Source organism: Daktulosphaira vitifoliae, unplaced genomic scaffold (genome assembly GCF_025091365.1).
Source record: "Daktulosphaira vitifoliae isolate Bord-2020 unplaced genomic scaffold, ASM2509136v1 Scaffold_4, whole genome shotgun sequence".
Classification (NCBI taxonomy): domain Eukaryota; kingdom Metazoa; phylum Arthropoda; class Insecta; order Hemiptera; family Phylloxeridae; genus Daktulosphaira; species Daktulosphaira vitifoliae.
The window spans coordinates 14,440,612-14,455,408 of record NW_026099575.1 but is presented as its reverse complement, the minus strand read 5'-3'; the positions used below and the strand labels follow the sequence as shown (position 1 = coordinate 14,455,408).

The window sequence follows — 14,797 nt, the reverse complement described above, 5'->3', positions numbered from 1 at the left end:
CCACTTCAATAATTAGCGATTTAAACAGGCTTAAGGTAAAACGGCATTCTAGTGCGATGCACAACTAGCTGTCCTATGGACTAGCTGCCTCGTACAAAACAGAAATTAAGTATCAACTATAAATATAAAGATAATTAAAAACGATCTTAATTAATCTCTTGAAATGAAAATTTAATGAGTTTATAGAACCTTAATTATTTAAATTTTATATATTTCAATAAAATTCTAATCATACAAAAAAATTATATTATATATTTAATTTTCTGAGTGGACTATATTATGATAAATTATAAACTACAATGCATAAATATTTGTAAAAAAAATTCTGCTTTATATTGTATCATAGTATATTTATTAAACCTTAAAAAGAAAACTACACACATTTTTTTCCGAAAAAATAATAAAATAATTCCACAGTTTGATACTCGATTAGTATTATTTGAAGCTAGTTACTACCAAATCCTCTGCATCTAAAAATAAAAAATAAAATGTAACAGTCTTTACAAATTTAAAATTTGCATTTTAATGTAATGATTTTCAAACAATAAACCACTGCGAGTTGTTATTGAAATTCAAATTACTAATTTGGTAACTATTCATTTCAAATCATAAGCAAAGAATTAAAAGGCATCATAACAAAATTTATTTTTTAAATTTTCAATAATGTTCTAAACAACTCGAAACGTAAATATGTTTTAAGATGAATAAAGAAATACTATGAAAAACTTTATTTATATGAGTCACTAAAGCAAACATTATACAATTTTTGATAAAAATGGCCAATATTTATTAAATATTTTTTAATGTATTATGGAATTAAAAAAATAATAACGTTCTAGTGACTTTAATATACTCTATCGGTATCTTATCTCAAAATGTATGTCATTTTTTGAGTAATATGACAAATATGTATTAAATATATATCCGGACCATTTTAGAGCAGTGATATTTAAATCAGTGCTGTTAAATTATTAGGCCATTTAATTATTACATAATTGAAATATTAACACATTTTTAAGTTCCTTATGAATCTATATTTTTCATGAGGCAATGGATTACTAAAAATTTAATTCCATTGTTAACTACATAAAAATATTATATTTTTCTTCCTCCTGAATAATTTTTAAAAATCAAGAAACGTATTTTTACCATAGGGACTTCAGTAAACAATAATAAAAGTGAAAAGTTCTCAATATATCATTAGGTAGCAAAAATAAATTAAACAAGTTTAATAAGTGATTATTAATTAGCTTAAAAATAATAATTAATATCTTGTTTCTATACAAAATTATAACTGGTTATAGACAAGCCTAAATTTATTACATATTTCATATACATGTATATTGGATTCATAATTTATGCATACTAAAGAACAATTTTTAAATGATGATTCCCAAGATTCAGTGTTATAATTCATATTCCATAAAACTTTTACAACCTCATTTTTTTATTTTTTACGCTTTTTTTTCTAAGATAGTTACCAAATTTTATTATTTTATTTATATAAGAAGACAACGAACACAGATAGTTTTACATTATGATTTTCATTATACATAAAATTTCAAATGAGATTTAATAATTTAATAATAGTTTAATATATATAATTTTAAATTAAAATATTTTTATAGCTCTTACATTTATATAAAACATTTTCATCGCTTAAACGTTGTATTAAGTCAATTGCAACAGATTTGTCAATGAAACCACTATGGTTGTTTGTTGCTAAATAAAGTTTTTGATATTTAAGGAAAAATTTGTTCAGCCATTCTTCATAATTGACCATGGTTTCCACTAAAAGTAATTGTACAAAAATTAATCAATTTAAATTACTAGTAAATTATATATCTAAAATAAAAATTATCAAGCTTTATGTTTTTTTTTTACTTTTAAAAATCGTATTTCAAAAATATATATACCTTATAATAATATTAATAATAATTTAAAAATGTATTACTTTTAACATTGGGTTGATCTAAAAATTCTGGTAATTTAACGGATCTTTGAAAAGTACTTTTAATCATATTATTAAATGTTGATAAGTCCACTTTGCCATTTCCATTGTCCATTCTTTGAAATTCTTCCATCATAATTGCTTTCAAATTTTCTAAATCTTTCTATAAGTAATTTTACAATATTTAGTTGAATAAGTAATCATTTTATACGTCTTATGAAATATTAATATAAATAGCTAGTGCTGGTAAAATTCAGTATGACCTGGGAAATAACCTGAGTTAAAGTGCGCATTTTTTTTTTATAGTATGTTTCATGCATTGCAAGGTAGTTATAAACATTTTTTTTTTTCTAACTCCACAAACTATCAAAAAACGCAATTCAAATATCAATAGTGAAATTTGTGCTTTAGTAATAAACTGAAATAAAATTAAAAACCCCGCACAGGGGGTCGCGGCATAGTTGGATCAAGTATAATGATATCTGACAGTGATTAAAATCACTATAAAAAAAAAAACGCTTCGATGCAAATCTTTAGATAGTGTTTAATTTAAAAAAATTGGTGGATTATTCCAAAAGTTACATGAACTGCTAGTTCCTTATTAATATCATGATTAAGATAAAGTATGTCGAATGAAAAAATGAATATTAAAAATAGTATTTCCCATAAAAAAAGTATATTGATCAATACACTTATCAATATGTTATAGCATTATAAAGTTAAAAATGTAAAAAATAAAATCGAAAATTTTCACACAATAATAGCATTTGGTCGGTAGCCATTTTCACCGTGAAGACAAAATAAAGTCCGACATTTTTTTTTTTCTTAATAAAGTATATTACATTAGCTTTAATTTAAGATATATATAAAAGTGTTAGTATTTCCGAAACACTTTCAAAAGTTAAGTTGAAAAAGTTAATTTTTTGTGAAAAAGTTGACATTTTAAATCCCCCCTTATATATAAAAAAAAAAAATCAGATACTTTGCCTTTTTTTAAAAGGCAAAGTATTTAATTACTATTATCAAATTGAGATAACGGAATACAGGTGATTCTTTTAATAACCACCACTCTTACACTCGATTTTTGTTAAAATAATAATTATGTTAAAAAATTTCTTTTTTGTGTTTGTAGTTTTATATATTTCTTAAACAACTTTATGTATTAGTTAACTAATGTGATAAAAGGAATAAATTAAAAATAAATGGAAATACATATGTAACTATTAAAAAATCCATCACAGTGGTGACGTGGCATAGTTGAATCAAGTATAATGATATCTGACAATGAATAAAATCACTATCGAAAAAAAACGCTTCAATGCAAACCTTTAGATTGTGTTTAATTTAAAAAAAATTGGTGTATTATTCCAAAAGCTACATGATCTGCTAGTTCCTTATTAATATCCTGATTAAGATAAAGTATGTCGAATGAAAAAAGGATAAATATATTTCTCATAAAAAAATTTTGTTGAGACATACACTTTTTAATAAGTTATAGCATTATAAAGTTAAAAATTAAAAAAATAAAATCATTTTCACACAAAAATAGTATACGGTAGCTATTTCACCGTGAAGACAAAATGAAGTCCGAATTTTTTTTTTTTCATAATAAAATATATTACATTAGCTTTAATTTAAGATATATATAAAAGTGTCAGACTTTCCGGAACACTTTCAAAAGTTAAGTTGTAAAAGTAAATTTTTTGTGAAAAAAATGTCATTTTAAATCCCGTCCTATGGGCATGTAAAGGGTCAGATTTATAAAAAAAATATACCAAATGATAGGTAAAGACATCAAGCATCTATAAAAAATACTTATATTGATTTAGTCATTTTTGAAAAAGTTACGACAGTTTTAAGAAAAAAAATTACAAAAATTATCGATTTTAAAATTTGTAATTTTTTTGCAGGTTTCCCCCATTTATGGGGAATGAGGGAAATTATTTTAATTTTTGAGGGTAGTTTCTTCGACTAGATACGATTTGTGATCTTTTGACGTATCGTTGAAAGTAATCGGTCCGGTGAGAGCTGAGAAAAAGTGGCAACAGACACAAAAAAAAAACACACACATCATAGTAAAATTAATACCGTCTCAACTTCGCTTCGAAGCTAAAATTACAACTGATAAATCAAGAAATATATTAATCTAAAAAAGTACCAAAAATATATTTCTTAACATAATTATTATTTTAAGAGAAATCGAGTGGATAGTTTTAAAAGAATCAGCTTTTAATTTCATGTAACTTTTATATAATTTTTATATGTTTATACCCATTTTCTATAAAGATAAAAGTATAAGTATATAAGAAATAAATGCACCTACCACAAAATTCCCTTGAACAGCTAATATATTTGAGAATAAAGTGATGAATAAAACTTGAAATATATTAATATCCATTTTACAATTATATTCCAGATAAATATTTTTTTAGAATAGAATGTTAAAACTTTTAGAGTATGAATCAAATGAAACGAAAATTCGATTTTATAGATTAGTTTTAAATTTGAAAAAAAGCTGTTTAAATAATGTGTATGTTAACATTAATAACTAGGAATCGTAAGTTCGTTCATTTATAACTTTTGATAGAGTCATCTCAATGAGATTTCAGCGAGTATGAAATTCATAACAAGGAAAAATAACACTACTGAAAAATTTGACTTGGGTTTCGGTTCTTATTCCTAATTTAAAAGTTAATTTTTCATTATATTTTGCTGTTCTGCGATGGTTAGTAAAAAAAAAATAATTGTTATCACAAACAATTTTTTAGTACCTACTAAGAAATAGAATACTTATAATCTATGTATTTTAATAATAGAATGGTATATAATCTATAGCATACTAGTATTATTAGTACTTAATGAAAACCAAATGATGTAAGGAAAAAAACTAAGTAAAACATATTCCCAAAGTTCAAAGTTTAAAAATTGATTTTGAGTAATTTTACCTAAAAGTCAGATTTGAAAGGTTAAAATAAATGTATCAGCTATATTGATGTAACCAAAATCGTCATCATATTTTGGACATTTTAGAAACATCAGATTTTAGTTTTAGAAATTAGAAAACTTAAATGACAACAATAATAAAATAATTAGTAATTTTATTTCATTTCATATTTTTTCATTTAGCATTGAAAGAAATCATGGAAATTTTCACTAAAGAATGCGATTGACAGTTTACTAGGATTTACTAGTATATTCTCAAATCTTTATAATTAAAAGAAACTATTGTAAAAGTTTACCGAAACGGTTGAGTCTATAATAATAATGTAATAATATTATGTTTGTTATATCTATTTAAAAAAAATTGTATTGATCTATACTTTTTTCAAAAATTTATAACATTATAAAGTTAAAAATATAAAACAGAATTTTTTTTACTAAAATCGTATTTTTTTTTATTAAAATTGATGTCCGTTTTAACCACAATATTTAAGTATATTACATAAATTTTAATTTAAAATTATTCTATGTGTAAATACTCTTTTTCTAATTAGTAATACTCTCAAAGAAGATATGATAGAAAAAATCTTATTTCAGATTTAAAATTAGTGAAAAAATGTGTTAAAACAAAGTATGTATTGGTTTATTATCATTAAAATTAAGTATCAAATTACGAGTGATATTAGAAAAGATATTTTGAATACATTTAAGTAATTCAGTGGGAAATTTTAATTGGAATTATTTATATATGAATATAAAAAAGTCAAAAATTGAATTTATAAGTAATATTATTTAAATTAAAATAGTTTACAAAAATTAATCGATTGCGATTATAATATATAAATTTAAATAATTGTACATTATATATTTGTCTGAGAGTATTAGTTTTTCTTTAACACAAGGAAATTTTTCAGTTCTAAAAAAAAAATCATAATATCAATTACATGTTAAAGATACAAATTAAACACAAAAATTTTATTTTGCATAAATAAAATAAAGCCTAAATTTATACAAAAATTCTTAAATATATTTGTCTAAGCTCGACATAAATTTTAATTTATATAATTTTTTTTACTTCAATTTTAAATAATGTTATAAATTGTTTTTATATAAAAAAAAAATATTTTGATTCGTTCATTTTTGAAAAAGTTATGGCAGTATAAGAAAAAAAAACGGTAGCACAGTGAGGTCGCGGCATAGTATTTAATTTAAACACTATGAAATTATATATTTATAAACTGGAAAAAAATGACATTATGCTATATTGTTGGCTTTATGGTAAAACGTCGTATGTTACTTTTTACCAAATTTACAGCAGAAATTTTTTATTGTGGTTTTTTATTGTAGAAACGATTCGTTTCAAATAAGGTTTATTTTTTAAAGATTAACAGTAATAATCTATAATAATATTTACTTTGCAGATACTAATACGCGTAAAATGTAACGTGTACATATTTCCCCACATTAAAAAAATTTTAAATTTTTAAAAATATGATTTATGAGGTTTTACCACGTATCTATTGCCACGTATAATTCGATATATCGAATTTTGATTCTGTATAAAATTTTTTAACTAAAAAGTCATTCGACTTTTCAATTTATCATATACTGGCTTTTATTGCAAACATCCTTACACTTACTTATTGAAATCGTTAACATACAAGTATCTATAGTAACTATTAGTTGGCCTTAATTAAATATATTTTGGTAAGGAATACCAATATATTTTGGGAATATGAGGTAAAAGTATCACAGCATCAGTATCATATTATTTATTGGAAACAAATATTATAAAAATATGTTATAGATAAAAAATGTGTATAGTTTATTTTCATACAGAGTGGTCAAAATATTATGCACCCCCAAATTTTATGTTTCACTCGTTTAGATTTTGAACTTGTACGCAATCATAAATGTAAAATTAATTACGTAGTTGTAATCAAAACATTTTTTCTAACATCACTCCTTTAAAACTAATTTTTATTTCCTCTAAAAATATCAATTTTTATACACTAATATGTATTTATACGAGTTAAAAAAAAAATGTCCTTGTAGTTAAATTTACTGTGGAAAACTTGCAGAATATATGGTAAGAAAGTTAAAGCTTGATATGAAGCTAAATGAGGGGCAACTAAGTATTAAATAATGAATATTTTTGACTGGATCGACTAGAAAATTTTTTTTATTAAAATTAATTAATCAAATAATTTGTAGAAAAAAAATTTCGAATTTGGAGGTTAGTAAAATTTATTTAAAAAGCTTTTAAAATGATTTAATGACTGTTTGTTGTTTTATTAATTGACTGGAAGTTTGATGAAAATTATGATAGTACAATATTAAATTTATTTGAAGATCAAACATAATGTTGATATTAATGTAAATGTAACTTAATGTCATATAAAGAAATAAATACTAAAAATAACAGACTAATCAATTCTACTTGGCCTATTAACACAATTTTTTTTTGTCATTAAACCGTCCGATTCGTAGAAAGACTGCATTGACTTTCCTTACACCGTTAATACACGATTATCTGTTATAAACTCATTGACATATCATGATAAAGGCCTTAGCAACTTTAAGCTCAAATTTATTCCCCTTGACGTTATGATTTCTAGACCTCGATAAATTTAATAAATGGATACATAATATTTCATTATGATTAATTTATTATATGTTTAAAATATATTGGAGGCATCTATAGTAAAATAAAATGAATAATAAATAAACATCATCAAGCTGAAAATTTATTTTAAATAACATACTACATAACAATCCAAATTTCGAGAGAGCGTCAAAATAGATGGCTTTTAATACATGTAAAGTTATTTGGTAAATGTATATTTTAGAATGGAGGTGGTGATTAGTCGATTTAATTACGAAAACGAAAATAAATAAGTAAGTTAGAAATATTAAAGCTTTAAAAGGTTTAAATGTGCATAATTAAATGCACACGTATTGATTTATAAATGTTTTAATAAAATGTTATTTCGAGAAAAAATGAATGAAATTTGTAAAAATATTTAAAAGCCAAAAAATATATTATTATACCCTAATAAGTAAAAAAACCTAAATATGGAAGAATATTCAATACAAATTTTATGATTTGAATTTGTTATAGCATGAAACACTTTGTGTCTAGGTGGCCTCTATTTATGTAAACACAAAAAATGATACGCAAATTCTCGAAGTTTTCTACTATATAAATAAAAGAAATATTGTCAAAAAAAACAAATGACGTCCTTTTAATATTTAACATTGCTTACATTTTATTAGAATAAATAGGTCTCAATGAATAGCGGGACTTCAGCCCCCATTGATATAAATATCTAATTATACCCGTTATTCCGTTTAGCAGAAAGCTAAGAATATTTATGGTAAAAAAAATTAATTATATTTACTATTTAGATTGATTTTATTTTTTCCGTTAAGTTTTATTGCATCAACTGCATGTTCTCTATTTATTATATTTGTTTCCTCACATAGATCACTATGAAGAACTAAAGCTGCCTCTTTATTTACATAGTTATTATAACACAATGATTTAATTATTTGTTCAAAATTTTCTCCCACAATATCAATTACTGCCTCATAAATTGTAAGTATGTCATCATTTGTATTAATATCCAATTCACTCGTAGTTTTTCCATATTTTTCTATTAGTTCATCAGCTTTTCTGTTTTGTGTTTCATCGAAAACAACATTTTCCTTCAAAGCATTAACAATTTTATTAATATATGAAAGTTGAAATTTATTTGTAGAAGTATTCGAATCATCCAAAGTCTGAATATACAGAAACAATATGTTTAAAAAAATCATATAATAATATTTTATTACACAAAAATTGTTTAATATTTAGTTATATTAAATATCACTAAATAAACTAGTGAAATATTTATGTATAATATTATGAAGTGTAATTATAACTACTATAGTATAAATTAATTTCCATTATTATTATTGTTTTAATAAAAAAAAAAAATTATAATTATTTTATTTGATAACTTAATATGTTATCATTGCGCCAGTACATTATAATATAATATACACTATGATTAATTTATCTTGAACCTCTTAATTAATTGAATATTAAAAATAATATTCAGAATTTTTTATTGGCTTCTTTTTGTTTTGTGTTTTACTTAATTTTATGATTATCTCGTATACCTTTTAAGGTAGTCAACTGTATTTTTTCAAAATTATAACATATATTTATATATGTTATAAATAACTAGCTTATTTATTAGATATAGATTTAGTTAGAAAATTGACAGTTGATTACAACATTTACCTATTATTATGAATGATATTAGATATTAAAATACAAACGGATGTTGAGGCACTTTATAGCCTTGACTATAAACAAAAATGTGAATTACTTCCAAAATAAAAAGTCAAATCGATAACATTCAAAATTAATTAAATTATTTAAAAGATAATGATTTAATTGAAAAAATGACGGGCGATATCGAATTTTGGAAGTTATTTAAATTTTTATAACTTTTAGACTCTAAGACGAGAAATACGGCCAAGAAATCACTAATTATTAATTAAAGCTACACCTCAGTCTACATTTAAAATGCTAATAAATTCCCAATTACTAGTCCAAAAGTTGTTATCAACCATTCATACTCTTGATTGAATCATTATCTAACAAATAATCTAGTTAATTATATATGTATTTGTTTTTAAAAATAAATTGGACAACCTTATAATATATAAGAGATGAACAACACTTTATGATTGATAAATTGAGAGAAATATGTACCTTATAAGCTATACTGGTAGGTTTCTCTTTAATATTATTTATAAGTTAACATGTATAAATATAACATTTTACTTTTGTTAGTGATATATTAAAAATCCAGCTATACTATCAGACAATGCTATTTTCATCCAAAAAAACCTATCTCTCTTATCAGTAAGTTCGATTTCTAATAAGGGACAACATTGTCCATTTCCGTTAAATTAGGATTAAATAATTACCCTTTATTATTTGAAAAAACCTGATTTTAAATTAAATAATTTATTGTGACTAACTAAGATTTAGTAATACATCACTTTCAAAAGTAAAATGTTATTTTTATAAATGCAAGTAATATTTTAGTTTAAATATTTAATTGTATTTGTAAAATATAAAACATTTCTTTTTAAAATAAAAAATATCTAAATTAATGTGAGTTATCATGTTGCAATAATGTTTGTATAGACCCAACATATACGTGTCTAAACTAATATACTGGTAAAGAACAAAATATAACTTAAGTATAAAAAAAAACGCATTTTGTACGCTCGTGTGACACCAGCCTAAATGAAAGAGGGATATAAATATTATTTCTCATAAAAAAATTGTATTGATCCATAATCTTTTCAAAAAGTTATAGCATAATAAAAATAAAAATGTAAAATAGAAAATCGAGAATTTTCACACAAAAATAGCATTTGGTAACCATTTTTGCCGCAAGGTTTCCCCCATTTACGGGGAATGAGGGAAATTTTTTCAATTTTTGAGGATAATGTATTCGGCTAGATACGATTTGTGATCTTTTGACGTATCGTTTAAAGAAATCGGTTCGATGAGAGTCGAGAAAAAGTGTAACACACACAACAAAAAAAAAACGCATCATAGTAAAACCAATACCTTCTCAGCTTCGCATCGAAGCTAAAATAAATAACTAATTTTGATAATGTTTATATTTGTTCTTAATATATTAATTATAAAATATTTTAGTGTTCATTAATTATGCTTTATGGGTATTTTATTATGTCCATTTTATATTATTCATTGAGAACACACGTAATTAACTAGTTTATTATAAGATAATAATCTAATTTAGGAAATAACTAGTCGTAAACAACTCTTGTACCAGTATTTCAAAACTTATTAACACTGTTATTCCTAGATGGAGGTGATTTATAATTTTATTATTCTACTATGAAATTGTTGCGAATGTGGATTGTATTTTATTATTTTGAAATGAGAAGAAGACTACTTGGTCGTATAACTATACAGGGTGATTTTTTTATCATAACCCACTCAATTACTTGCAGAATAATAATAATTTAAACATTCTTTTTTTTTATTATTTTTAGTTACACATTATTCTTGAATTTTTAACTATGTAATACTTTTTAAGTTAATCCCTTATGCCTTGGAGGGGGGTCAACTTTGTTTTTTTAAATGGTAACACATATTTTTAATTTAATAAAATGTTTGAGTTTTTAATTTAATAGTAAATGGCATTTGAATTTTTAATATAACTTAATTCGTTTATTAGATATAATCATTTAAAGTTTCAAATTTTTGAATTAATATACAGGTATAATACACAAGGGATTACAAATATAGGTAGCTAATTGGTTTTTTATAACATCGATATTAGCAGGTACACAGCATTGTTATTATCAATTGTAGTAAGGCACATTATTATGAGTTTATAAATACACTAACTGACAATACAGAAAGTATATCTATTGATAATCATAATTGATAATAAACAATCCATGACTGAGACAGCAATGTCATAAAAATCCAATTAGCTACCTGTATTTACAATCCCATGTGTATTATACATGTATATTAACTCAAAATTTTGAAACTTTAAATGTTTATATCTAATAAGCTAATAAAGTTATATTAAAAATTCAAATGCCATTTACTATCAAATTAAAAACTCAAACATTTTATTAAATTAAAAATATGAGTTACCATTTAAAAAAACAAAGTTGACCCCCCTCCAAGGCATAAGGGATTAACTTAAAAAGTATTACATAGTTAAAAATTCAAGAATTATGTGTAACTAAAAATAATAAAAAAAAAAAATGTTTAAATTATTATTATTCTGCAAGTAATTGAGTGGGTTATGATAAAAAAATCACCCTGTAGAATTAATAAACGAATTTTTTCTATATGTAAATAATGAGACATTTGTTTGGAGACTAGTTTTTTACGGCTGAGTAAAGATCGATCGTCTGCTTATCAAACAATAATAATAAAAACTATACGATAACGTAAGGTACGCCGCAACAGACATATTTTTACCTTTTATAAAGTGCTTTAACTTTTGAAATATTGTTCCAAGAGCTAATTTCAACCATTTATTTCCAAAGTTCGATATTTTTCTAATATTTAGGCTCATCACTATGTTAAATATTTACAATGAAAAAACACTGATATACCTATGAGGAATAATTCAAAAATGTATTTACCCATATAAAAATTAAAAAATAAAAACTACAGAACCAAATAAAAATAAATCATGATATTATTTTAGAAGATATTAAGTGTCAAACAATGCATTTTCACCCTAGTATTTCCCCACTTGACTTAAAATAACACAGTTATGAAATATTCTTAAGAGGCTTACACACTAGACGTTTAATCGCGCAAGTACGTGATCTTAAAAACACAGCAGTTTTAAACGCAAACGCCGTTCATGTGCACACTGCAAGCGTTTTAACGCGCTTTTATAAAGAAAATTAACCTGCCAAAAACTACAGTATAATCACAACGCTTTCGAAATTTCTACTGGTAGCATTTGCTCTGATAATTTTTTTTATTTTTTAATGTATTAAATAAGTTACAATGGAGTCATTAGATGATGTACAAGTTACATATGTTGTGTACGCCATGTATCACCGTTGTACAAAAAACACAAAAAAACAAGTGTTGTAGACATTGGGTTCGCCCCCGAAATTTAAAAAAAACTTCGAGAAGGTTAATTTCAAATTAATTATGTAACTTTGAGGAGTTATTCCGAAGATTTTTACAGGTCTTACCTGTAAGACCTTCATACCTGAAGAACAATCTCAATCTAACCTAAAAAATTACATAAAAGTATTATTATATGATATTTAGTATCATAAATTACATCTTATAGAATATCATCTATTTTAACATTAGAAGTTTAAAAGTATTTAAAAAAGTATTAAATATTCATTTATAATGTGGACTTTGACTCATTGAAATATTTTAGTCAGCAAATATATCACTAACAGTTGACAAAATTTAATCCACACCCTCCTAAAAATTATCACTAGGATCGCCCATGTTGAAATCAAAATAATATGTTAAAACTAAATTAATATTTACTAAAACAGCTATGTTATAAAGATATTGTGTATTGTGAGTATAATTTAAAAAAACTAGGGTGGTCCTAATTTAAAATAATAGATATTCATAAGGATGTCAAAAACTTTTTCTCAGTTATGACCAAACTGATCACTTTTAACGATATGTCAAAGATCGCAAAACATATCTAGTTGAAGATATAATCCTCAAAAATTAAATTAATTCCCCTTATTCCCCGTAAATGGGGAAAATCTCCAAAAAAATTACAAATTTAAAAATCGGTAATTTTCGCAATTTTAAAATTTTTTTATTTACTTAAAATTTCCATAAAATTTTGAAACATGTATGGATCATTACAATTTTTCTTATGATAAGTTTTTTATTAGTGTTAACATACTTCTTTCATTCGACATACTTTTTTTTAAATCGGACCATTTTCATTAATATAGTGTGATTTAAAATTTAAAAATACGTATAAAAAGTTGAACTTTTACAACTTATTTTTAATTAAAGTATATATATTGATTATTCATACGTTACCTAATAATCAAACATAAATATAATATGCTATATTAATTAGAAGGATTTCGTTATTATTTAGGCCATATGTGGAAATCTAATTACAAATTTGAAATCGGCGCAAAAATGGGTTTAGAAAAGTATAATTTGGTCTCTGATGAAAATTCCTTACAGACCAAGTAAACTTATTTATAAATAACAAACAATTTTTTTTTTTTAAGTATTGCATCATAATAACTACTTTATCATTTCTCCGTAAAAATTACAATACTAAATTATTAAATATCAATTTCATATTACATTTAATTTGTTATAATAAATTTTCATTCATATATTACACTTATAAATCATAAAACTTGTAATCAGTATATAAATAAAGAAATAGGACATCGTGTTGCTTTTGGAATAATCCATCAATTTTTTAAAATTAAACACTATCTACAGATTTGCATCGAAGTGTTTTTTATAATAGTGATTTTAATCACTGTCAGATTAAATCTAAACTAAACGCAACTATACCATGTCCCCACTTTATATTTAAAAATACTTCTCACAAAAAGTTAAAATAAAGAATTTCAAATAAAATGTTCGACGAAATTTAATTTTTATAATTATTATGATTTGAAGTTAATGTATAATTTACTTTTCCAAATATATGATATATAAAAATTTTCTGTGTCAAAACATGGTAGATAGAAAACAAAAAAAAAATTAATCTAAAATAATACGTGAAAATAAATTGAATGAGCCCTCACATGCCTAAAAATCGCAGCGTTTAATAACCCGTGTAAATGATGACATGCAATTTGTATTGTTTAATTTTAGCGATCGGTCGAGTCTGATTGGCCAAAATCAATCCTACGCGAAATGTCGCGCCCAAACGCGGTTTTTTATCATAGTGTGTCTGGTTCAAATTAAACGCCTAGTGTGTAAGCCTCTTAAGTCTACAACATAATAGAATGCTGTACCTCTCTGTTAAGAGATCTTGCTAATGCGTCCATAAAATATATAAGTATAACAATAAAAAAACATTAAATGTATAATAATTCATTTTGAAATTCAATTTTATTACAATGGCACTTCTTATAAAAATTTAAGGTACGTGAAGTATAATGAACTTATATTTTTAATTAAATGGGTCGAAACAGATTACTTTATATAGTTTAGTAAATTTGAAGATGGAAATCTTGTTAAAACAATTTAATATATAAATTTAAAAACATTTAAAAATATTCAACAAAACAGATTTCATACGAAAACATAAAATAATCATTAAGGTTTTGTTCAATAATGTAATCATTTTAGCTTCGATGCGA

The 14,797-nt window shown here is 23.5% G+C and overlaps 1 protein-coding gene and 1 long non-coding RNA gene across 2 annotated transcripts; one reads left to right on the top strand and one right to left on the bottom strand.

The window, feature by feature from the left end:
- Positions 1–308: 308 nt before the first annotated feature.
- On the bottom strand, positions 309–4,425 carry LOC126904352 (uncharacterized). The gene is made up of 4 exons (XM_050683339.1): positions 4,275–4,425; positions 1,955–2,114; positions 1,636–1,791; positions 309–470 (listed from the first exon to the last, which is right to left on the bottom strand). The coding sequence occupies exons 1-4, from the start codon at positions 4,347–4,349 to the stop codon at positions 436–438; spliced, it is 426 nt and encodes a 141-aa protein (XP_050539296.1). The 5' UTR covers positions 4,350–4,425; the 3' UTR covers positions 309–435.
- A 3,947-nt stretch (positions 4,426–8,372) lies between these two features.
- LOC126904356 (uncharacterized) lies at positions 8,373–14,367 on the top strand. The gene is made up of 3 exons (XR_007703731.1): positions 8,373–8,489; positions 13,564–13,660; positions 14,307–14,367. It is a non-coding gene; the product is annotated as an uncharacterized LOC126904356 (long non-coding RNA).
- The last annotated feature ends 430 nt before the right edge of the window (positions 14,368–14,797 follow it).

Bases quoted from the DNA above. Each gene is read 5' to 3' on its own strand.
- LOC126904352 (XM_050683339.1), bottom strand. From the start codon at position 4,349: ATGGATATTAATATATTTCAAGTTTTATTCATCACTTTATTCTCAAAT. The intron at 1,792-1,954 runs GTAATACATTTT...AATTACTTTTAG, and splicing joins AGATCAACCCAATGTTAAAA to TGGAAACCATGGTCAATTAT. The intron at 471-1,635 runs GTAAGAGCTATA...TTTTATTTTTAG, and splicing joins TGAAAATGTTTTATATAAAT to ATGCAGAGGATTTGGTAGTA.